General features: G+C 30.8%; 3 protein-coding genes across 3 annotated transcripts; 1 reads left to right on the top strand and 2 right to left on the bottom strand.

The window, feature by feature from the left end:
• The first annotated feature begins 985 nt into the window (after positions 1-985).
• LOC123196608 (F-box/LRR-repeat protein At3g26922-like) lies at positions 986-4,652 on the top strand. Its single transcript, XM_044610662.1, has 3 exons — positions 986-1,957; positions 4,277-4,345; positions 4,557-4,652. The coding sequence occupies exons 1-3, from the start codon at positions 986-988 to the stop codon at positions 4,650-4,652; spliced, it is 1,137 nt and encodes a 378-aa protein (XP_044466597.1).
• A 9,529-nt stretch (positions 4,653-14,181) lies between these two features.
• Positions 14,182-17,142, bottom strand: LOC123196607 (probable transcription factor PosF21). Its single transcript, XM_044610661.1, has 5 exons — positions 17,055-17,142; positions 16,599-16,947; positions 15,162-15,294; positions 14,927-15,011; positions 14,182-14,546 (listed from the first exon to the last, which is right to left on the bottom strand). The coding sequence occupies exons 1-5, from the start codon at positions 17,140-17,142 to the stop codon at positions 14,182-14,184; spliced, it is 1,020 nt and encodes a 339-aa protein (XP_044466596.1).
• A 6,771-nt stretch (positions 17,143-23,913) lies between these two features.
• Positions 23,914-27,085, bottom strand: LOC123196979 (cytochrome b561 and DOMON domain-containing protein At3g07570-like). Its single transcript, XM_044611143.1, is given in 4 exon segments — positions 23,914-24,576; positions 26,227-26,490; positions 26,493-26,628; positions 26,838-27,085. Coding segments are annotated over 4 exon segments (1,089 nt in total). The 5' UTR covers positions 27,012-27,085; the 3' UTR covers positions 23,914-24,061.
• Between the last annotated feature and the right edge of the window lie 347 nt (positions 27,086-27,432).

The following is a 27,432-nucleotide window of genomic DNA, read 5'->3' as shown; positions in this document are numbered from 1 at the left end:
CGCGAGAAAACTCGGAATGACAGAGGATGAGGGTGTGGTCTTTAAACAGAAGACCATCCGCTAAACAAAATTCGACCTACAAAAACAGTAAGAGAACGAAATAGGAAATAATATAAACTTATTCTTTTATATATACCATAATTAGTAAATATGAAAACAAACAAAAGGGTAAAGGAATTATACAAATATAATACGATAAATAATAAAAAACATATTTATAAAAAGAAAAAGGTCATAAAGTTCAAATATGAAAAAGATATGAAATATGTATATATGAGTTTAATATAATATATTATTAATAATATATTTATAAAAATACAACAATATCTTTAACACTTTTCATATATCTTCTAGTTAAAATCAATATAACAGGGCAAATATAAAATATCTTATTAACTATTAAATCTAATATAACATGATATATAATTGCAATTCAATTATCACAAAAAAATCATTTTATAAATTTTTTATCAAATATAAAGTATCTAATTGAATATTAAAAAAAATTTAAATTATCATTTCATGAACATTTTATCAAATCATTACTAAAATATTATGATTTATTTATACTTGAGTTAAGAAAATTAAACATGTAAAAGATTTTCATATAATACCTTTATAGTACTATTGAAAATGTAAAATATGTGTTAGAAATTCGGATGCCAAAAAATTCAGTTTTTTGTTTTATAAAATTATGATCTTATAATAATTAATTAAAAATATAAAAGATATTTTAGTATTTTAAAAATTCATAAAAAACGAAAAAAATGTTTAAAATAACAAAAATGCATATTTAATACGTGTTTAATAATTTTTGGGTATAATAATTCAAAACATTGTATTTAATGCACGAATTATATTAAACGCCAATAATACTCATTTTTACTTAGAATATATATATATTATAATTAAAATAGACAATGGATCTCAGGTTTGATTTGAAAACTCTAGGGCTCTCTAGGGCAAACAAAGAAGAAAATACAGCATGACAAAAGTTCAAAACCGCCGTCTTCAAGCAACAAAATACGATTTCCGTAAGCGAAATCCTACAACCCATGAAGTTCAGATCAGTATGCACAAAACAAAGAAGATTGACAGCCATGAAAAGGATGTTGACAGGCTTAGTAATTTGCCTGATGATATCATCCGCCGCATCCTCTCTTTGATGGACACAAGATCGGCGGTAAAAACTTGCGTGTTGTCTAAGCAGTGGGAGCATTATTGGACTGAAATCGAAAGTATTAAATTTGACGACAAAACCTTCAATAAGTGGAGAGATTATGCAAAATATATCCGGTGTGTGTTACGGCGTCGGAAGCCTTTTCGTCTCCATAGCCTTACGTATAATTGCAGCGGGAGAAAAGACAAATCCCTTGTCAGCAGAATTTTCAATTATGCCAAGAAATACAATGTTGAAGTACTTGACACAGATGTATCCACTTTCTCTCCACGGTTTTACGAGTGTAAAACTTTGAAGACACTCATAGTTGGTCCAATTATGCCAAATCCTTTTGATTTTGAATCTTTAACAACTTTACAGCTCGTTGGAGTATGGTTATATAATGTAAATCCCAATCATGATCTCTTCTCGAGTTGTTTGAATCTCAAGAACCTAATATTAATCAATTGTCAGATCCCCTTGGACAGTTACAACATTTGTGCTCCAGAGCTGGCTAAGTTGACTGTTTCAAATATTGCAGATTGTACTTCTAACAATAAAACCCTTGTGATATCTGCACCAAAACTTAAAATCTTCGAATTCAGTGGGATGTATCCTCTAGTACTGAGAAGTGATGACTGTTTACGTTTTGATATAGTGGATATTCAATTTTCACTTCCACCAACCGATTCCCTTGAGGAATATAATTTGAAGAATCCGTACATATCTGGTCTGATAGCCATGGCTGAAGGGTTCGATCACGCAAAGTCAGTCACAATATCATTCAAATTTTCAAAGGTAAGTATGAGTTTATATCTTGCAGTATAGTATGCAATGCAAGTTTCTTTGGGAAGTATAATGTCTAGTGAAGTTTAATTGTAAGTCAACATTCAGTTAGAATTATTCCCATGTGACTATGATAGGGTAGAAATTTTATCAATCTGTGAGTGATTAAATCAGGAACTTAATGTTAGAGGGCTTTACATTATTATGTAAGAATTATTGTTGGAGTGAGAATGTAGATCTTATATTTATGTGACTCATTAGGGATTAAGTTAACATTTGATGAGTAGAGGGCTTTTGAGTTTTATAAACAAGACAAACTACACAACATACTGTTTTGTTTTTTTTTTTCTTTGAAAAAATAAAGAATCGATAAAACTATACATACTCATTTTAAATATAAAAATAGGTATACAATTAATATATTATGTAATTTTAAATTAAAAATAAAATAACACTCTATTATATAATAACACATCATGTATATACTCAAAAGTGTTTACGTATAACATTGCTTATAAAGTTTTGTGTTTGCAATTGTATTTGGATTGTTTTGATCTCTTTCATTTGTATCCCACATTCCACATTACATGTAACTAATGTTAAACAATGATCTCATAGCCTAAGCATTTAGATGTAATGGTTCCCTAGCTAACATAGTAAAGTCAGGTTCTAAGTTAGACTTTCCTCATACATTTATTCATATTTGTTGCCAATTTGCTTCACCTATATTTGGGATTGAACCACATTACATGCATGAACAACTACAAAATCAAACAATGACGCGTTTTGAAAAGAGATTAAAATTGTCATTAATCACCTTTTGTAGACAGTTTTATTAAAAAAATGTCTTCTATCTTATAGTCAAAGAACTATCTTTCAAACTTTCATTTATGTCAACATTTTATAGAACTAAGGCATTTATAATATTAGTTCTATTATCAAAATATCAAAAGAAGACGGTTTTAAATGTCTTATGACATTTAAAGAGACTTTCATAGAAGACTTTCAACTTTATTAAAGACATGCTTGATTTATTAAGGATAGTTTAAAACCATCTTTAATCATTTTTAAGTAGTGATGATGAGACATGTTAGGGGACTTATCTGTTAGCTTTAGTTGGGTGAAGTGATTTCTTTACATGATATCAAATTCTGGACACCAAATATTGCAATGTTTACAATGCTTCCTTCTCTAGAACAGAAGAGATAGATACATTAGACAATTTAAAGAAGTCTAGAGCTTTAAGAAATTATAGTTCATTACACCTAATAGGTTGAATATTATTCAGATTGGATGCCTAAACGTCGTACTAGTTTATGAGGACTAAGGACTTCAAATCGTGGCAAGAAAGCTAGGTGAAGCCATAAAGGGAAAAAGATGCAAAATGTGTAGAAATTCGAAAAGGAAGACAAGATGGTGGTTGGGTAGGAAATGTGAAATAAAGAGCAAATTGAGCTAAGACAGAAGAAAGCAACTTGTCATCATGCAACCCATGAGAAGCATGATGATGTTGCATGACAAAACATTCAAGGATAATGTGGCACATGACGTGTCAATTTGTTTGGTGATATGGCATGATGACATGGGGTAGGCATGAAGATGTGAGGTCATGTTTGAAGCCTTTTGCATGTAGAATGAGGATTCCTAATTAAGTAAAGTTTGGTTTAAATCAAGTTTTTTAGTCCAATTAAGTTAACTAAGTATTTCATTAATATTATTTTTTCTAATAGTTTTAAAAGTCCTATTTTAATTTTCTTAAAATAGTTTTTAATAGTTTTTGTGTTTTTAGGAAAACTTTATTTAATTTAATTAAACTTATTTACTCAAGTTTAAAATTACTAGAATTTGAAATTAATTAATATTTTCAATTTTAGTTAAACTACCATCTTTAGTTTGATAAGTTTCTTTAATATAGTTAAGAAAAATAAACCTATATAAAAGAATGATTTCTTGTAATTTAGATCAATTCAATTGATAAATAAATAAAGTTTAGTATATTCTTTTAAGATTTCTATATATATTAGTATCAATATCGTATTATCCTTATCATTTTATTAAACAATATCAATATTTTACATACTAGTGAATGATAACACAACCCTAACTATATTTGTCCTCACTAGATATATCAAAGTTAAGTTCAACCTTTAAGGTATTTGGTTTATCATTGAAAATGAGCTTACTCAACTCTTATATCATGTTGTGAATCCAGTATGAATGGATTAATTTTTCTCTCCTGGTATAATTTCTTCGAAAGGAATAAATGGAATTTGTATCACCCTTGAAGAGAATCTACTTATTAACTAATTGGCTAATTATATTTCTTTTCAGGGGAAATTGGTATTGCATCGAAACTACAACACTCCGGAGACAAAAACTAAAGTTATACCGATCCATAAGGTTTGAATTTATGTATTTTTTTATTATTTCATACTTATTTAATGAATGAATAAACTCAGTCATGTAGATGTCAATTATGTAGGAATCCATGGATATCGCATGGTTGACTTGGTGATGCACAAACTAAGTGATGTATTTAATGTGTGTATAAACCCATGATTTGAATTTTCATTTTTCTTATTGGGTATGTTGCGTTTTGTTACATTTGTAGGATGTAGGCGAGGGATGGTCATTTGATTTGGCTATAGTTGGGCAACGTTTAGCCTTGAGTGGATTTCACATGAAGTGGATGGCTACCAAGACTTGATAAACAAACCTGATGCTCTTCAACCATGCATTCAAACTATGGCAAGTTCACACAATAGTTATTAGTATGATGCATATCTTATAATACAAGACGATATGATATAATTGAAAAATAATTTGTATTCTAAGGTGTATCAAATTGATATGATATGTTGAGTGTATTGTATAATACTATATATAATATCAATATGAATTGATACACCTTTTAGGAGAAGTGATAACATGGTGGAGGTACATTTGAGAAAATTTTAAACTTTTAGAGGATGTTTATAAGTTTTTATAAGATAATGACGTGGTATTTATAATTATTTATTAATTTATTAATATTTTTATTATTATTTTTAAAAATGTATATTCTATAATATAATGTATGATACAAACAATTAAATTTTTTATATATGATATAATATGCAATTCAACAACTTGGATTCACACTACTAGAATTTTGTCCTTTCCAACATAGATATTTTGTTAGTTTATATTTTTAAGAGTATTTAGTAATTTATTTTTTATTATTGATATTACTTCGATAATAAAATATTTCAATATTATCAATAATAATGTGGTAAAACATATAAGAGTAATCAGATTATTATTTCCATCAAAGAATACGAAGGTATTTTAAATTTTATTACAATTTTATCTTTATTAAAGTTTTAAGACAAAAGTATTCTCATTTCCAACTAAAATAAATAGTTGCAAGAAAAATATTTTAAAAAAATATATTGACAATAAGATATTAACTTGAAAAAATTAATTAATTTCATAACATCAAAATAATCCTACTATATTATGAACATAACTACAGTCTTTCCAAAACTCACACACACTAATTACCATTTTTAGAAATCACATATATTGTTTGTTGTGGGAGCTCACGATCTAAAAGACCATCTGTTGGGTCTATCAACATGTCCAACACATTTCTGCAACATACAAGTAGAGGAATCTGACTCAAGCTCTGGTAAGATTAAAAGCCTGATCCTGACTATTTACACTGGAGAAGAGTAGATAAGATGTTAGTTTATTGGCTGCTTGCTTTAATTTTTGTGAATATGTTTAGTACAATATCTAAATGTCAACGTGTCTCTTATATTTGGAATGCATTGGAACTGGAGTTTGTGAATGAATCGAAATCTCTGTTATTGTATGTGCTTAGCTTACTTAAAACACTTAAGAAAGATAATTTTTTAATTGGTGAATATGTGTTTGTTGAAATATACTACGTTTATAAGTATAAAAATTAAAACTCATATTACATAAAATTAATTGGTTTATGTTAAAGTTCAATCTATCACACTCAGTTATATTATTTTTATTAGAGCTGAGACTTTTTAATTTTCAACACCTTCCTTTAGGCCATCATGATTGTTAGGCTCGTCGTTTGGTTGGATGGATTGTCACACAGTATTTAGTATACCGCTAGACATTGAAACTTATATTTCATAAAATCAATTAACTTATGTTAAAGTTCAATCTCTCATACTTATATACTACTCATTTATATTGTTTTTTTTTTTTAGATATTAAAAATGAAAAGCTATGGTGAAGTTTTATCTTCAGGAGGTCAAGAAATAGGTCATAGAGATATTATTAATTAAATTCTTGAAGAACTTAGTCCTGAGTATGATGTTTTATTTGCAAATCTAACATCTAGGTTAGAGTTTAAGAATCATTTTCTAACCTCACAAGAAGCACATCTGCTTCAAAGGCAAAAACTGAGAATAGAAAAAGCTGCACACAATCTAGCTTTAATCATGTCTGTTGACTTGCACCTTCTTTTGGTGCTCTCACACATTCAATTCTGAAAGTTCAAGTGCCCACCTTTCAAGAAGCTTCGAGCATACCTAAGGAAAATTCTTTGGTATTATAACGAGCTTTGAAGCTTTTTTTTTTTCCACATATGTTGATTAGTATCTCATTTTAGTTGATCTTGGAAAAATAAAGTGAAATTGAAAAATGCATGAGTTGTATGTGCCAAAACAAAACCCGTGGATTTCAATCCCATCAAATGCTCTAGTCGAGTCTCACTTTGTGTTACAACGCGAATAACTAACACAAGTTTCCCAATTTTTGTGGTAGTCAATTCTCTCAATCTGTCCATGATAACACACATGCAAACATTTATATACTCTAATCCAAATTGTTAGTCATCCTACCATTTTATCAGCAATGTATATTATTTATTGATAAGAAACAAAAATACACTAACATTGTCAAAATACAAATCAAGAAATGAAAAATACCTCAGTTTTTAATTCACTAACAACTCAAGAATATAAAATATTGTAAAAAAATATATATAGATTCATGTTTTTATATAAGAAATAATGAAAAGTCTATATCGTCAGTCAAAAATTATAGTAACCCTCATTTCTAACATATAAAAATTATAGAAACTTGAACTACAAATCATTGCTTCAAGAAACACCATCTCACCGTCTAATTTACCACAAAATGAATCATGCCCTAGTTTGTCTTCAAAAGTGTCAAGGGGAAGAGAGAACTCTTTAAATCGTGAGTGAGAGAAAATATCTTCTCTTCATCATTTGTTGTTCTTCTATACACATCCTAAACTCATTGTTTTAATGATACAATTCACACCATTTTTAAACTAATTATTAGTAACTATTTACTCTGTTAGAAAGGAGTTCATGCTTCTTGACATCCTCTCTTAAGCCAAAACATAATGCATATCTTGAAAAGAAGCATTACTGCAATATGCCAACATCAACAAAACAAGCAAAATTGCGTTTTTTCGTCAACTCAATCAACTAATTACATTTTTTAAATATTCAACCCCAGCGTCAACTTTCATTCAAAAAACAATTGCATTTTCCAACACACAACCCTAACAGTAATTTTCAAAAGAAAAAAACTTCTTTTTTTAACCTCAATCCCAGTAACAATTTTTAGACAAATCAGTTGCACATTTTCAGCACTCAAGCCAGTATCATTATTATAGAGCAACAACCACCAAAATATAACAACTAAATTGATATTGCACATGCAATTTATGATCAACAACATACAAGGTCCCAAACTAAAGCATACATACAATTCCTCATTGAACTTCAAAAAACAAACACATGCATTACATACCATTTTTGCCATTCTATATCTTTCATTTGCATAACACATATCTCTATACACCATTCCGCACATAACGTAGGAACTCCTCAATGAAACTGTACCATTTTTCACACACTAACTACACCTTTTACACATATATCACCAAACACTCCTCCCTGAAATTGCACTATTCTTCTCATGTCAATTTCACCATCTTTGATATTTCATAGAATTATTCAACACTCTTCTCCCTTTGGTATTTCATCTTCAACTTAATTTCCCTCAGGCAGTTGCTCTTTTATACATGAACCAACATTCAATTTTTCTCTCAACACTAAAAATCTAGTTGTAGATAAAGGCTTAGTCAAAATACAAGCTACTTGAAATTCAATTGGTACATACTAAACTTCAAGTATCGTAGCATCAATTTTCTCCTCAATAAAATTCACATATATCTCAATGTACTTTGTTCTATTATGAAACACAATATTTGCAATAAGAGCATACACCAAACCATAGTTAAGACTGATATATGCAACTTGAATCTCCACCAACATATGTCTTATACAATTTAGCAAAACTTGATTAAAGGCTCTATATTTAGATTTTATAGATGACAAGTAGGGCTGGATTAACAAGCCAGCTCTAACCGAGGTCGGTCGAGCTTGAGCTACTCGCCAAATTTTTCAATTAAAAATTTTGATACAAAACGATGTCGTTTTAATAACGAAAAACGAACTGAGCCGAATTCAAACCGAGTTCGAGCTTGGCTTTCATAAGCTTGAGTTCGGCTATATATAAACCGAGCTGAGCTCGAGCTCGGCTCAGCTCGAATCCAACCCTAATGACAAGGAAATAACTTTCTATTTTTTAGAACTCCATTACACCATATTATTGCCAAAAAACATACAATAACTACTAATGGACCTCATAATTCCAATATTTTTAGCCTAATCAATATCAACATATGCTTCTATCTAAAATACTTGAGTTGGTCTAAATAAAATTCTACAATTTAAAAAGTCCTTTTATGTATCTTAAGAATCTTTTTATATGCTTGCCATTACAATTGAATGAAAATTTACTTAATTTATTCACTACAAAAGACAAGTCAAGCCTTGTCATTATCAACTATTGTAGCGCTCCTATTATGTTTCTATAGATGATGAGGTTTTCAAAGGGTTCATTATCTTTTACAAACAACTTAACATAAGTTGATAAAGGAGTTAATATTGAATTAACCTCACTCATCTCTCCTTTCTATAATAAATCTAAAGCATTTTTAACTAGTTAAAAAATAAATTGTCTGCACTCTCCAAAGCCTCAAAACCCAAAAAGTAACTCAACTATCCTAACCTTTTTAAGGTAAACTCATTATTCATATTTGTTACAAAATCATCTATAAACTATGCATTTGTTCTAGTTAAACAATGTATCACGTACATATGTTAAGACATAAACCTTCAATTGCTTAGTATGAAAAGTGAACAAGCTATTACCAAATGACATTTCTAAAACACTTTTCTAACAAAGCTCTCATCAACTTCTCTTACCAGGCTCAAGTGCCTACTTTAACCCATACAAAACTTATACTAATTTGCACACATGTGCAAGTTTGCCTAAAACAATAAATCCTTGTTGTTGACTCATATATACATATTCCTATAATTTACCATTTAAGAATGCATTATTAATGTCAATATGAAAAATGGGCTAGCCATATGAAACTACCGTAGTGATAATTATCCTCATGGTTATGAGTTTCACCATTAGACTAAATGTTTTGAAATAATCTATCCCTAGTGTTTGTTGGAATCACTTAGCCACAAGTTTGGCTGTTAACTTCTATAGAGAACCATCAGGATTTAGTTTGGTCTTAAACACCAATTTATGGTCAATAACATGCATATCAAAGAGTATATGGAACTAAATCCAAGTCTTGTTCCTTAATAGGGCGATCCACTCTTATGTCATAGTTTCAAATGTCAAAACCTCTCTTATATTTTAGGTTCTTTAGGTATTGAGTCAAGGTTGTTATCAACTCAAAAGGTTTTTGGCTTAGGTAAGGAACATGTTTTTGATTTGGTTATCTTGGGTGAATGGAAGAAATAGTTTTTCAGTTGGTACAAATATAGGATTAGATTTAATTTGATATGTCTTCATGTTTATTGGATGAGAAGGTTATTTAATTTTACTAAATGTGCTTTTAAAAGACAGAGGAATAACTATCTTTAATTGAATCATAGAGAATGTATCTATTGGGGCAATTGTTTGAGGTGATAAAAGAGATGACTCTAGATTTTTTTTAATCAATTGATTTCTTTTTTAAACTAAATTTTCAGTGGACAATAGCTAATCATTTATAGCTACTTTATTTGAGACAAAATATGGATGGGCACTTGTCAAAGGAACATTTTCAAGAATGTTGTGTTGTTTTACGACAATGGAATCATATAATATTTGTGGAAGAAAGATACTAGAGTTATTCTTATTAGTTATCCATTCTACTGATACAAAAATACTATTTGAAATTAAGTATGAAGTATTTTAAAAAATATGAGCTTTTGAAAGTGTATTTTCATAAAAATGTACATCATTTTTAAAAAGAAAACCTTTTTCATCAAAGTGAACACTAAATGAAACAACCAATTGACTTAAGCACTTATGCCCTTTATGAATAAAGCTATAATCTAAGCATTATGAAATCTCATTTTGTGCTTATAATATGCCCTAAGATCGGGATAACATGCACAACCAAAGACTCTAAGATACTTATAACGTGGTTTTTCTTTGAAAAGAACTTGAAATGGTGACTCATGTTCTATAATAGAAGTAGGTATTCTATTATGACAAAAATAGATGTTTAGATTGCAGGCCACCAAAAAGCAATAAACATTACAGTTTAAAAAAGTAATATTAATCCTAGTTCAACTATATTTCTATTTTTTCATTCTACTTTTTTTTTTTTTTTTAGTGAGTGTAGGGACAAGGATCCCTCAAACATATCCCATTTTCTTTTAGGTAAGATGTAAAATTTATACATACACCACCCCAATCATTTTGAATCAATTAGAATTTTCTATTAAATTGATTTTCAACTAATTTATGAAACTTTATAAAAACATTCTCAGCTTCAAATTTGTTCCTTAGAGAAAAATTTCATGTCATCCTAGAAAAATCATCAAGGAAATGCATATAATTTCTAAGCCTTTTATCTAAAACCATGGGGGGTTAGCCCCTACACATCACTATGTATTAAGTATAATGGTGTTTGGGCTCTAAACTGATTCACTAGAAAATGTAATTTGTTTTTATTTACCAAACTGACAATTTTCACAAAAGAAACATGCACTTTTATTACTACACTCAACATCCAAATCTTTACATAATTTTCTAGCAGTTTGAGAGCTAGGATGCCCCAATCTTAAATGTCAAACAATTTCATTCAATTTCTTTACCTGTAACATAGTTTTATAAGAATCAAAATTTTCAAAATTACAAGAGTTTTAAAAACTATAATGATTAACTTGATCAAAGATTGGAACTGGAGGTTTTAACTTAAACATATTGCAAGAAACATATTTTATGTCAAAAAATATGTGGAGCAGACAACTGATAGAGAATCTCTAAGTGTTCCTTGAACTTTTATGGTCATGAAGTCTTTGTCCTTCTTAAGACAACTTTGAAAATTAAATTCTACCATAACATTATTATTTAGAGTAAGTTTGGGGATGCTGATCGAGTGGGTTTCTAGAGATTTAAAGGACAAACAAAATATTCTATAAATGTAGGAATTTATTATGAAAATAAGAAGGTAATAAAGTTGTACTTTTGTGAAAAATGTTTTAAATTCTCCGCTAGCAACTTGAAGTTGTTGCATGCCTCTCTAATCGTTTTACACATCCAATTAATTTACATTGAGGTAACATGATCGATAACTCCTGAATCCATATACAACTAGGATTAATTGTAGTGGTTGGATTAGTTATGTAATTATTTGAGGAAGATAGGACAGTTGGTTTATTATTAAGGTTGTTTTGGTTCTATGTTTGTGTGGGAATCTTATGAATAGGAAATTTGGGCTAAAGAGTTTCGTACTTCTTCCATTTGTGGTGCAGTAAAGTTGTACTTATATGAGAAATGTTTAATCATTCTTCACTACCAACTGAAAGTTGTTGCTTGCCCCTATAATCCTTTTGCACATCTAATTGATTACATTGAGGCAACATGGTCAATGGCTCCTGAATCCATGTACAACTAGCTACAACTACACTTTGGTTATGTGCTTATTTAGGAATCTTATGAGTACGAAATTTGGGCTAAAGAGTTTTATACTTCTTCCATTTGTGCTTTTGTGTAAGATGATTGTAAAGGGTTGTTTGTATAAGAGTAAGGCTAAGACGTGTGATTTTCTAGATTGTCTAGATGAGTTTTGTGCCTTAAAAGGTTCATTCCTTGTTTGATCCACAAGCTCTTGACTTTGATTGTACCCAAGAAAATTAACATCAAACCTATGATAGCATTTTGAAACTACATGTCCTTGTTTTGTGACACAACTAATGAATCATTCTTGGTTTGACAAAATTCCGACCCTTGCCTCTACTAGGTTGACAACTTCAAAATTACATGCCTTGTTTTGTCACACAACTAACAAATCACTCTTTGTTTGACAAAATTCCTACCCCTGCCTTTACCAGGTTGATAACTTCCTAGCATATTATTTCAAGTGGTTCTTCACCCCATACCATTATTACCTAGTCCTCATCATTTGGAAATCTATTACACCCTCTAGTACTTCCATTATTGTTGGATACTCTATTTGGTACATTTCTATCCCTCTATGTAAATTCACATTATAGTTCATAAAACTATTCATCCTCTACTCAAATTTTTGCAACAAAAATTTAGCTTCAGTCAAATTCATCTTCTCAATAATAGATGTCATCTTAGACAATATTTGTATTACCATAGGATCATACTCTGGTTCTAAACCATCAACCACAAATTTAATGAAATCATCCTCTATTAAACTCTATCCATTTGGTAGCAGAGCATCAAAGATCTCTTTCATACTCCTAATGTACTCATGAATGCTCAATGACATTTTCTTAAATATATATAATTTTGACTTCAGTTGCATGAACCTAACCTTTGATTCTGAAATGAAATAACTTCAAAGAGAATTCCAAATTGCAATTGAGGTCATACAACTAGACACATAACTAAACATTCCCTCTAAAATTGAGGCTAACAAGCAAATCATCAAACACCTATCAATCTTCCTCCAAACTGAATATTATAAGTTCCTCTATTTTACTATGTTATTACCCTAAATATTTTTCACAAAGACAAATAGTGAGGAACAAGCTAATAAACCTATCAAATGGTCATCTAGGTCATGTGCACCTAGAGAGTAAAGAACTTGTGTTCTCTAATACTAATAACTGTTCTCATTTAACTTAGGGTTTACTAGTTGTAGACTAGACATAAGTATACTACTAGACATGTTGGCCTCATTGGTTGGAATAAATAAAGTTGAAATACCTTACTCTATTTTGTTTGTGTAACAAGAAATAGAAAACTCAATCATATAAAACATTAGTCAGAGGCTCTGATACCATGATCAGAAGAAAAAAAACCTGCCAACAAACAAAGACTACCAAATCTAAACAATAGTCCAAAGTCAAGATAAAGAAATGAAAAATACTTTAGTTCTTTCTTCGTCAACAACTCAATAATATATAATACTATCTAAAAAAAAAAAAAATACTATCTAAAAACACTATAATACTATCTAAAAAAATATAGATTCATATTCTTATACAAGAAAGAACACATGCCAGCTTTAGACAATCTATCAAAACTTATAATAACTCTTGGATCTAACATATGAAAATGGCAGAAACTCAGATCACTCACCGTTGGTCCAAGAAACAACATCTCACCGTCAGACTTGCTGCAAAATGATTCGTGCCCTAGGCTGTCTCCAAAAGAGTCGAGAAGAGATTAAAAACTTTCTCGAATCAAGAGTGAGAGAAAAAATCTTCTCTCCACTATTTGGCCTTCTCTTATGCGCACAACTCACCATTTTAATATTACAAGCCGCACCACTATTCAACTAATCATTAGTAACTATGCGCTCTATTAAAAGAAAGTTTATGCTTCATGATGTATATCATCACATGCAAATGCAATAATCACTACAGAAAGACCCATTTTGTAGAGATGTCATAGCCAATGCTAGAAGTTGGCCAATAACAATAATATCTATAAAAAAAACACAAATCCTTCTGAAATTAAGTTTCCCAACAACAATGGAGGTTATGTTGCAGTACTAGACATACAACATACTCAACATCAACCATAAGCATAAGAGAACAAAATAAACATACTAATCGTCCAGTAATGGAAACACAACCAATAGTTCAGAAGATCACTCCATCCTGAATGCAAACAGATCACTTATATATGGATTTTTCTGCAGCGAGCACCTGTTCTATAAAGGATGGCTGAGGATTCACTTGCTGCTGCTGCAGCCGTTCAGGTTGAGGTTGGCTGGGTTCTCCTGGACCATACTGAACACCATAATTAAGTTGCCCAAGATTAGGCTGCTGAAAATCAAAGTTCTGTTGTTGCTGCTGGTGAGGATGGTGAAGCTGGAGCCGTGGAAACTGTTGCGCGGCTAATGGTGCATTCATCATTGCAGGATTAATGTTTCCGGGATAAGGATTGGCGACGGGTCCGCCATAATTTGGTGCATTTTTTTGTCTCAATAACAAGGCTTTCGTGTGCAGGATTTGACTTTTTATTTGATCGTTCAATGCTGCAAGGAAATTAAACATTAGAAAGACATCTATTTCACGCAAAATTACAAGCCTTGACAGTAAAATATTAATGATAATTATACAAGTATTTCAAAGCACAGATTACCAAAACAAAACAAACAGCTCCCCCAAATTTCTCATAACTTAGTGTTAGCAAACCATGTGTGCCTGTGCATGTGTAAGTTGCTGTTTTCTTGTATAATACAAGTCTTTGATATTATGAGATTCATAAGCTAATACATACATCTTATTTTCCATCTTATAGATTAGATGACTCAGGAATATTGCAAACGCTGGCTAACACATTTGATGGAACTTCAAATGCCTAAAAATCAAATATATATTAAATGATAGTAATTAAAATCGAAGAATTCCCTACCATCTTGCAAATTAACCTGTTGCTGAGCAAGCTCCATTCGAGTTGTCAACATTTTATTTTCAGCATTCAAGGATTCGGATTCTGCCTGCTTATAAAAAATGAAAAACCAAAGTTTTCAAAAGATACTTTTCGTAGAGAAATAACATTTGAGAGTAAAATAAAGGGAGACACAAGCTTTTCTTTCTTTAATATTAGACTATAGATTAGACTGATTCGTCATTCATCAACTACATACCTCCAACTTTTTCAATTCAGAAGTCACTTCAGTTGATTTGGATTGCAAAGCAGATAATTTATTTTCAAGCATGTAAATGTACAGCTTCTTCTTCTCTTTTGACCTTATCGCTGACATTCGATTTGTCATAATTCTGTGTCATATTCAGAGAAGCACACATAATTCTACATGGTTAAACTAACAAAACAACCGAAAAAATTAAAATAAAATATCAAATATTCAAGATGTTTTGTTTTATGTTTAACAAGAGAAACTTCAATTGGCTTAATTATCTTGTTAATTTCAATTAGACAAAGCAGCTGAATACCGGTGTTTTGTGTATTATGCCAAACTGAAACTATGTGAATGTGAATGTGATGTTTTATGCTATTGCCTTTACGAAAATGCTAACATATGGTAATAGTATTACTTCCTAACAGAAACTTCTTTTTATAACTAGGAACTCCACCCATATTTGTTAGACAAGTAAATCTGGGAGACTTCACCCGTATTTATTAGATAAATAAATTTGGGACACAATGATTGGATTTACAGTTACTGTACTAAGTAAGTCAAAGTTTTACAAATATGATATATATTTGAACTCAAACCTTCACCTAGGAAGTTCTAAAGTTCCACTAATTTTGTTAATCTTTGGGTTTTTTTCTAAAAAAAACTTGAAGGCAGCTAATGACCTTCTTGTTGCATGAATGAAAGTTTTCTACAATTCTTTTGCTATAATGGAAACGACAATTTTATATACATATTGAAACTTTTAAATTAAAGCTACATTCTAAGTATGTACTATCCTATTTTTCCTTGTGTGGATGAAGATTGAATTATAATGGTTAACTATATCAGGTTTTCGACTCTCTCTTTTTAATTTTCTAATCTATGTGTTATCATTTTTATACGTGAAAATTTAGCGTTCATAAAATTAATTTTACAGTACAATGTGTAATATAATACAATTTATCACCCAACTAAATTTATTAGTTTTTAAAAATACAAAATTTTCTCAAAATTTTCAAACAACCAAGTAAAACAATAAATGAATAATAAAAAAGCTACTAGTACTTACTAGGAAGAACAAACCATATGTTTTCAATGGCAACCATGAAGTACATATGGTTGTTATATATATATATAAAATATAAGCCACTGCAAGTACAAAGAAGAAATTCTAGAAATGCTAAAACAAAACATAAAATATCAAACAGACCCCGCAGCACAACAATCTATGATTTCAATATGACAAGAAAAAAATTAAACCTCAGAAATTCACATCAACATATCACATTCATCAACCACATCGATCAAAAAGTTCAATATTCAAACAAAAGCGCAGTAGAATTTAGAGGATTAACAACAATAACACTGAAAAAGATTAATCACTCAATGCACAACAAAATGAGTTTATATATATATATATATATATATACATACATACATACATACCTGTTTGCTCGCTTTGGATCATGTAAGGCCAACATTTCAAGCTCATCACGAGGCATGGCTTTTCTGACTACAAATGATTTAGTTCTGACAATTCGCGGCTGTGTAATTGATGCATCGCCGCTGTGTCTTTGATTTATTTTCAAACTTAATTTTGGCCTTGGTAATCTTGGCAATCTTAAATTTCGTGGCGGTTGAGCAACAGGCAAAGCCTCTGAGGCTGATGTTGCTGCCTTGGAACTTGCCTCCATGTTTGAAGAGTTGTCATTAAAATTCATGGTCAAGAACTTGGAAAAGAGTTCTTCATCCATGCTGTTCATATCACCCACAAGAGGGGTTTCATCCGCTGATCCTGCGCCATCAAGATCTTATGTAAAACTAAAAGTTAGATTTTTAATTTCTTAATAATAATTAACCATGGTTTTAAGAGGAAATTATTTGTTGTTCGACTAGGGTTACCAGATATCATTTCTTCATGTAAACCATTTAAAACAGAAAAGAAATCTTCTTCTTCATCCTCGATTAATGGTCGCTTGCCCTTATCCATCACCGTAAATCTCCAAAATCAACCTCCAAGGCAAAAAAAATAAGTTAAAATTCTTGAGATGAAAGAAATATCGAACAACTATATAATTCAAACTTGAAAGAAACCCTAAATGAAAACTTAATGACATTTCTAAAATCAAGATCAAAATCAATTTTAAGGGTTTATTTCGATATCTACAAATAGATCCAATCCAGAAAGTTAAAAAGATAATATTAGAAAACAACATATAAGAACCTTTTGAACTTATCTAAAGTCGAAACCCAAAATTCACAATCCAGGCTTCCATTAACTTAAAGAAATACACAAATCATGAAAATAACTTGAGTATGGAAGTAAAAAATAACCTCTAAGAAAAAACTTATTAATATTTTGAGATCAAAGAAATTTCAAACAACTATGTTTTTTAAATTGAATGAAACTCTACATGATAACCTAATCATATATCCAACTTCAACATCAAAATGAAACAAAAATATATCAACTGCACAAAATTAAAATGATGGCACTAGAATGCAAAAAATCAGAATAACTCTATAAATCTTCTATATAGCTTAAAGAAATAATAAATCATAAAAAAAAAAAAAAAGGAAGTGGAATTAATCATTGATATGCTTACAGAAGAGCCCCTCGACTATGGTACAGTTTTGTAGAGATGAAACCCTAGTGACTCTTTTATAATATCTATGATGCAAAGCTCTAGATTTTCTTTATATATTCCATATATGGGGAGGGTGGTTGTCATTGAAGGAAGGAAGAAGACAAGAATAGTCAGAGAGCAAATAAGAGGAAGAATTAATGAGGAATTATTGCGGTTGTTATTTGTAACTTTTGAAACTCCAATGACTAGGTTGGGAATGGTCAGTGGCTTAAAAATACTTAGGTCAAACTTTTGACTTTAATTTTATTGGTTGTTTGATAGTCTCTTGCGGTCCACTTATGTTTAGAAACATTTATACACAGCAACCTCGCCTGGATTTTATCATTATTAATCTCACCTTGGTTTGCGCCAGCAATTTAAATGAAGGATTTTTGTGTAAGATTTCGATACAAAAAATATAATTATTCCTTCATTATTTTACTAATATTCCAAGGTGTCATGTCTAAAGCACACAATTTACAATACATTTAAAAAAAAATTAGATTCGAATTTAGTATTTCTTACACTAATTCTATTGCAAGTTGTGTTTGGGTTGACAGGTACTCGAATCGGATTGTGTTTGATTTAATCCTTCGTAACCCTAGACACCTAGCAACCATTAGCTAATCAAAACAAGCCATCAACCGATTTGTGAAGGCAAACTAAACACCGACCAACCACCAAACTCTTAGCCACACTTGTCATATTCTTCATCATCACCAGTGCTTCACTCTTTGGTGTTGAACTCTACCTCTCACTCATCAATATAGCTTCTTAGTAAACTTGCAACACAGCTTGTGAAGATTTCCTTAAAAGATCACCTCAGAAAGCTTCGCGAAGACTGGCAACATCATTTTCAATTCTTGTTTTCTTCCTTTTAGTAATAAGCATCATCCAACTGATGTTGATTTAATTGATTATTGCCTACACAAGATTTTTGGTTTACCATTGTCTTGTGATGTTGTCAAAGATTGCATTCTTTATGTCACTCATGAAACTTACAGAATTTGGGAGTTTTATAGAGGAGAGAAGGGACTTCTCTGAAGAAAAAAAATCCAAGGAACAAGAATATGCAGGAAAGTTGGTTAAGTTCTTGGCAGGTGAACTCCATAATCAAATAACTCCACACATTTTTTTAATATTTTTTTTACAGCAACTATAAAATAAGTCAATATTAAAGGCTATTCTCAAATTTCAAAATATTGTATAAAATGTAATTGCTTTCCTCTAGAGTTTTATTCTCAAATTTTAAAATATTGTATAAATTGTAATTTCTTTAAAGTTTTATCATTGGAGCCATATTGCAAATGTTAATAAAACATGACAGCATCACATCTTACGATTTGATTTTTTAAATTTATAAGTTAAAAAAAAAAAAGGGTTTGAATATAATGATTGGGAGACCAAGGATGAGACGTTTGTTTTGTTTGAATAATAATAGAAATTACTAAGAATTAAAAAAATAAATAAATAAACCATGCATGTATGTTCCATGAAGGAATTGTAATGTTCAACCATTTTGAGTTTGAAATCAAAATAAACTTTTGACATTTTCGTAAGGCCAAAAGAAATTAGTATTTCGGTAACTTTCAACTTGGATTTACATTCACCATCTAATTGATGATGTGCAGCTGGCTTAGGATGATATTAATGAGGGCGTTATGGCAAAATCAAAACCTAACTGTATGATATGGGTAAACTACCTTTAAGTATCACATTTTATATTTTTCACATTTTTCACTTGATTTGCTTACAAATGAATATAATTCATACCTTGCCAAACATCAAAAAAAAAAAAAAATTGAGTTTAAATTAATTAAGGATGAAAACAATTAAGCTATTTTTGTGTGATTAAACTTCTCTTTAATCAAAATCATAAAAGTGACACCAGAAAAACGATCAACTATACAAATTGCATATGACCCCATCTATGTCATCTATCTATAGATTAACTCAAAATATCCCTTTTCCCATAAACAATGGAAATGATAAATTTTAAAAATTTTGTAAACCATTTAATCATATTTCATCATTATCTACAAATATAAGATAATGATCATAATACTATTATTACTCAATGTAGTCTAAGACATATCTCTTATGTAATTTTTTTAGTTAACCCAACCTCTTGGTTCGTTAAATAAGAGATTGTGTATAAGGAAATGGGACTTTCCTTTATTTTTGAGATGTATCATTTACAATTATTTTACCAAACTTTGATTAGAATACTCAATAACATAATATTAAATATAATCCCCCAAACAATTGCTTGAACCAATTTAAAAACAACATCTTCGTTCATTTAACTCAAATTGAATTCTTTTATAAGACCACACCTCTAGTTTTGCATAGTTCTTGTTTGTGCAATATTTTCCATCAATAAATTGGTGCTAGAGCAAGGGCCCCATAAAGGATCCTCCAAGTTTAACAGTGAAAACACCTATTTTTTCAATCTTGGATGAAATGTTCATGATCCCATGGCTCCTCAAAAGAAGACTTAAGAAAGTTCTTTTTTGTCCTTCCATTAATCAAAACATCCTTCCCAAGACTTCCTGCAGAAGAAGATCAAAGAAAAACTTAATTGATCAGGTTGCTATAAATATCAGTCGTGGTGTTCCTCCTAGAGAACAACACAAATTAGGGCTACAATCAAGCTTATTCAAACCAAGTATTATTCTCAACTCTCTAAGGTAGATGCACAAGACTAGAGCTCGAGATAAGAACTGTGAACTATAGTTTCGTTAAAGAAATTTCAATAAAACCTTGTATATTATATATCTATTAATTATTCAAATTTTGACACTTGGTTGTATGTGTGATATAATCAGGCAGGGGAAGAAGGTTAAATTGTAAGTTTTAGAGATAAATGTAAGATTTTAAATGTGTAAGTGTAAGTTCTCAAATTTTAAGAATTTATTGATATTATACAACTGAGCTTGCCCATCGAGCCTAATAATAGCTTACTCAAACTCAGTTTGAGTAAATACTAAAGCCGCTAAACTTGGCTATACAATAATCGAGTCAAGTCGTAAGTAGCTTATTAGCAACTTAACTCAATTGCGGCCCTAGCATGAACCGATCTTTGAAAACCAACTTGTTAGGGTTACTAGAGTACTACTAATAACACGTTACATCAAGGAACTTCTGCATAATGCCATTGGACTTATCAATGACTTGATCAAATGAATGGATCATATTGCCCTAACAATTTGAATCATTGCATCAAACATATGATGCACACATGCAATGCATTAAATCCAAGATGTAGAAGTTATTATCACAACATGTTGCAAAGCAAGACACCCTAAACATTCACGTGAACAATTTGAATTGTTGCATCAGACATACGATGCACACATGCAATGCACTAAATCTAAGGTGTCGAAGTTATTATCACAACATGTTGCAAAGCAAGACACCCTAAACATTCACATGACATTCCTCTAAGTGTAGATAAGTGAAGAGTTTCTAAAGCCCTAGTCACAAATTGAAATTTGAGGGGTAGCTATTGTGTGATCAAACTCCTCCTTCATCAAAATCAAGAAAGTGACACCAAAGAAATGACCAAGTATTCAAATTACATGTAGCAACTAGTCAAGTCATCTATCTATGGGTCAACTCAAAATGAAAGTAGAATTTTTTTGGAATTTTTGCATCAATTGAACAAATAAATGGCATCGTTTTGTTACTCAATTCTAAAGAGACAATTATCAAAACAATACTATTTTATCTATTATTAAATAAAATAATATTATTTTATTAATAAATAATGAATTTGAGTGAATTTAATTCAATTTAACTTAATTTGAATTTGATTGACAAATAACTACTAAATAATCTTCATTATATTTATCAAATTTTCACTACTGAATGTTGCGGTGAATGTCACAATTGGAGACCCTTTAAGTACGTCATAAGCATTGAAGATCCTCTGCAGCCTATTTCTTAGCCCAAACATCCTCTGGCTGCTTATCATTTATAGCATTATATATGTGTGTGTGTGTGTGTGTGTGTGTGTGTGTGTGTGTGTGTGAGAGAGAGAGAGAGAGAGAGAGAGAGAGAGCTTTTTTGGAGGCCTTATGACCATGTCTCCTGAGAAATCTCAGTACATATGGCACAAGACAACTCCACACCTATACAGATTGAGGTAGGAATAGGATCGGGTGCTTTCCTTGTCTTGCAAACTCCCCCAAAAGCCTCTCTCTTTCAAGAACATTTTCTTTTACGCACAGAGCCATCGTTACAGAGTTTTAAAAATTTAAATATTTATTTATGAATCAATATTTATTAAGATTTTTTATTAAAAATAAAAATAAAAATAAAATTATTATTTTATCTTTTATATTAATAAATATATAATTAATCTTATTTTTCCTCTAAGGTTTTGAAAGTAACATTTTATTCCGACCTCAAACTTTGAAAAAGTGACATTTTATCTTCATAAACCTTTGGTTTTTTTCTCTCCGACAACAGAGATTGCACATCGACGATGATAGCCACTATTTTTCTCCCTTCTCTCTTTGTCACAACCAACAACATCCTAAGATAGATAAAAACTTATCAATGATGAAAATCAAAGATAAAAAAGCCTCAACCAATTCTCAAATCCATCGCATTTTTTGTCATCATGCACTTCATCTTCACCTGAAGCTGAATCGACAAAAAATGAAGTTGGTGCTAGAGAACTACGACGTTGTCGCATCAATGCTTCCCTTGCAAGGGAATTGAGGCTTTGTCTTCAATTTTCATCATTGGTTAGTCTTCATCTATCATTTGACATCATCGGTCGTGGCAGAAAGAGAAGGGAAGAGAATGGTGTCGTCTCCGTTGCCATTGTCAGAGAGAAGAAAATCAAGAGTTTGTGTGGGTGAAATGTCACTTTTTCAAAGTTTGAAGTTGCAGTGAAATATTACTTTTCAAAACCTAGGGAAAAATGAAATTAATTATATATATTTTTAATATGAAAAGTAAAATATCTGTTTTATCCTTGTCTCTAACAAAAAATTCTAAAATGTGTTAATCCATTAGTAGGTGTTTAAGTTTTCAAAACTCCATAAATATGTGCTTATTTTTGCATTAAAACTTAGGTGGGAAATAGTCCATTGGTAGGCCTAATTTTGTATCCATTAATTCACAAAAGACATCCAATGTGTTGTCTAGTTTGTTGTCTTTTAAGCTCATTTCTTCCCGTGTTTCTGTTTTCATTTCCTTTTCCTTTTATTGACTCTTCAAACAAAAAACTCTAGCAAAAAATGAACACCACTAGCAGATTTCAAACTCTAGCTAGCTTATTTCAGTGTTTTTGTTCGAAATCACGGTATGTTTTTCATCAAACCCTTTATCTACTTTCTATTTTATTTTTATTTCACCATTATTTTCTTTTGATATGATAAACCCCAACTTTTCCAATTGAAATCTACTATTCCTATTAGAAAATCAAATTACATGAAAGGAATGGAACTAGGATCCACTTCTCTTGCTCTGTTCTTCTTCAGTTCTGAACATTGAACTGAAAAAATCATGTAACAACAATGCCTCAATAAAAGAAACAATTTAATGATTCTTTCTTGCCATTAATTTTACCATAGGATAAAAGAATTTAAATATCCTTTAATTGAACAGGACAAATTGATGATTTAAATACCATTAATTTTTCTCTTTTCTTTTTTTGAAGTTAAATATGTTCTTAACATTTAAGTTTCAGAATTTTTAAAAACTTAAAAAAATTAAGTAAAATAAAAAAAATATTTTAACAAATTAAAAACTAAAACAAACTTTAATAAATTATTTTTAAATTTTAAATTTTTTATTTTAATGATATAATTAAATATATTTTAGTTTTTTATTTTCCATTGATTTCATTTTTCAATTTTAATTTTTTATTATATTACTTATGTTTAATTTCTCTTCACCTTCATAAAAAGTTAATCAATCTAACCCTATGTAAATGTTTATTGTCCCTTAATTGATGGAATCATACCTTCCGTCCTCCAATGAAGAGTTTGAATAGCTTGTACCCTAATTGATAACATGTTTAATTAATATAAAAGTAGATTTGAAAATCATGCTCATGGAATAAAATAATAGTGGAGGCACCAAATTTGTACCTAATTGGAAGACTTTAATATGGAATATTCAATTAAATTCACTAGGCAGCTCAATTATGAGGAAGAGAAAGTAAAGAATATGCTTAAATGTTCTATCCGAGCAGCTGCAAATATAATATAATCAATCTATCTAATGAAACAAGTATAAAGTTACATGATAAAATATAGATTTAACCTAATCTTTGTTCCACATCCCCACCTCTAAGACAGCAGCAATCAAAAGTAAGATAGAGAGAATCACCCCATAACCAGCATTCCATGAATTCCCTTTTTCACCCAAATGAATCCCATAGAATATGTTTACTATTGCCAATATTATTGTAACCCTCCCCACATTGTGATGGTACCAATTCCAGTATTTTCTCACTTTCGACATCTTGCCTGGTCGCGCCAAAAATGCCATCACCTGGAGGCTGCCGAGGACGAGGATGATGAGGCCAAGAGCTTTGTGGGTAGAGACATCGACTTCAAGCTCACTATTTAAGATAATTCCAAGAACAATACCCACTAATCCAAGTATAAATCCGAGAGACTGAATCAAAGCATGGGCGTAGAACCAATGTGGATCCCATTGCTTAGAGTAGCGAGCAACCATGGCTCCAATTATCAATAGAATTCCCCAACCTAAAATGTTTAATATCCCATGGCTCCGTCTCAACCCTGCGTGCGGGCTCTCGGATTTGGTTTGACCTGTTTTCACACACAAATTTCCAACAATTTCAAGTACTTCACTTGATAGAGTCTAGACCAAAGAACCATTTCTTTAAGGGATGTTGAAATGTATAACCAAACATTCAAAAATAATTATTTTTTATTAAAACCCCGAAATTATTTAATATAGTTACAGGAACCAAAGAAGTTTGAAAATGAAATGATTTACTCCACAAAAGAAATAATGATGATAACTGACTTGAATCATTATAACTTAGTACAAATTAATACTGTAATTAGTGCAAGCCACATGTAATATTAAAGCTTCATCTGTATTCTAAACCTTAATAACTGTATACAATTATAAATTAAAAACAGTTGGCAAAATAAATAAAAAATAATTAAATCCATCATACCAAGTTGAATATGCTATGAATAAAAAAATGACCAAACGACTATATTCCACCCAAATTTTGATGAACTGACAACTTTCACCTTTAAGTTTTAGAAGTTCTTATTCTCACCCCACACATTGGTTAGTATAAACTGTTTGGTTATATTTTTATTTCTTCCTTTCCCTACAATTTTCCAAACTTCAAGAAATACCCACGACGTTTTCATCTTAAAAAAATTGAAAGGAGACGGTGAAGATGGAGATTATGGATTCCATGCATGATAGCGTGGAGCAGGTAGTTGAAGCAATTGGCATCAAGCAAATGGAGTGGAGAGGTATATGCGGAGATAAGGAAGAGTTTGTATCTGAAGTTATGTGGCGGTCTGGGATTGCGATTATACCATCTTAAAAATTTCAGTGTTTTAAATAAAATAATTGTGACGTCCCAAAAATTGGGATGCCAAAGGTCATTTTATATTTCTTTAATAAAAAAATCGAAAGACTTATTTTTTTATTATTATTATTGTTATTAACGAGTAAATCCTATTTGTGTTGTATTGCCACTTTGGACTTTAATCAATCATACTATTTGAACCCTTCGAAGAAATTGAAAGATTATTTTTCTTTGAAAACATCTATGAAACTGCAATTTTAGATAAAACAATTGTTCTACTCTTCCAATTAACAAAGTGGGTAAACATAGAGAAGAGAAAAAAAACGAATCAAAACCAAAATCTCGGGTATCCATTTTTCGTTTCCGGTTTTTACCCGAAATTGGTCTACTATGGATAGGTTATGTATCTAATTTTGTATAATTGATAAATTTTGTATCAAATTCCAGTTTCAATTTTATTTTATAAAGAATCGAAACTAAGATCTAAATATAGAATGGGTTGTAGGGTTAATGCATTAATGATGCTCATAAGAGAAGGCTACCCTTGGAACTGGTCTGATTGTTAGGTGAACAGCCTTTCAACTTTTCGATAATTTTATTTCAAGGCAATGCAAGAGTCATTAGATGTAGTTATCCATATTACTAAACTAAAATCCAAGAAAGTCAGTCATTTGACAAAATTAAGGAAAATAGAATTTAAAATATAGTATAGGTTTTGACTAAAAATCGAAACCTAAACCGATTCTGATTCTAATTCCAATTCCAATTCCAGATGTAAAGGGTGAGAAAGAGTGTGGTTTCAATCAGAGTGTGGATTCGAAAGAGTCATTTCGCCTCAAGAAAGAGTCAATTAAACAATTTCATTAAGAAAAATACCGATTCAAGCTTTAATGATTCGTACCTGTAGCATAATTCAAGGCAGTGGACACATAGTCAGTGTGCTCCGTCAAAGCGAAATTAGGTGAAGTCGGGAAGACGGACGACGGGCCGACGGCGTATATCACCTGTGACAGTGGCTGCTCGGTGTTGAGCTGAAAAATTAAGTACAACTGTTGGGATTGAGGTTGAGAAATTATCATTGATGTGTTGACTCGTAGATTTCCCTCGTCAGGAAACACTTGGCCTGAACTTTGTCCACTCAGTAGGTACTGTTTTATCGTCCCGTTCCGGTGGTTGACACCCACCCCACGATCGCACTCGACCCCACCATCAGACCGTTGTGTGAAAATCCTATTGCTATATACGAATTTGAATCAGGGGCTGACAGAACGAAGCTCCATAAATTCGGAGATGTCTGCGCATACTGTACAAGAAAACAAATACAATAAATTTCTAGAGTACAGTCCCTTATGAGAACCTGCATGGTTAAGAGCCATTGTTTCCTACTTGCAAAAAATTGTAGTGTTCGGCGAAGGTTTCTATTTCGACGCCACCTGGGTTACCAAAGAAGTGTTTGGAATTCTAGATTCTCAAAAGAAAAGGAAAAGTATAATTAAGAAATGAAAGGCTTACTCTGAGAATGAAGTTGTGGGTAGACCAAACTGGAGCGCAATGGAGAGTGGTTGTGTCAAAGGGGACTTGATCGTTCAGGATGAGGTTGGAGGAGCAGGAATCTTGAGTTTGTGAGGTTACAAGAGCGATGAAAAAGAAGATGGGGATTAAAGAGAAACAATTAGAAGGCTTCATGACGATGATGATGATAAAGAATCTATGAAGCAAGCTAAGCTTTTTGAATTGTCTCTCTCAGGATTAGTTGAATGATCGAACTGGTTTGTTGAAGACTTTCTAAGGAAAAGTATAATTATATATAACCAAATGCAGAATATTTGAAAATACCCTTTTTCTAACGTTATTATTTGGATGATGACTTTCTTATCAATTAAACTCTCGTGTGTTGAAAATTGTATTATTTCCCTTGACCATTAAAAAAAAAAAATTTATAAAACCATCACAAATACTCCATTTATCATAACTCCATTGCATCATTGCTAGAATTTATAAAACATTTTTTTATTACCTCGAAACCTTTTTAATAAATCTATTGATATGTGAAATTATATGTACCAACGAAAAGTATGCAAGTGTGATTTTGCATAAGGTGAATACA

The sequence above is a fragment of the Mangifera indica genome, chromosome 14 (assembly GCF_011075055.1).
Source record: "Mangifera indica cultivar Alphonso chromosome 14, CATAS_Mindica_2.1, whole genome shotgun sequence".
In the NCBI taxonomy this organism is placed as follows: Eukaryota; Viridiplantae; Streptophyta; class Magnoliopsida; order Sapindales; family Anacardiaceae; genus Mangifera; species Mangifera indica.
The sequence above is the reverse complement of the archived record's forward strand: the minus strand, read 5'-3'. Positions and strand labels throughout refer to the sequence as shown.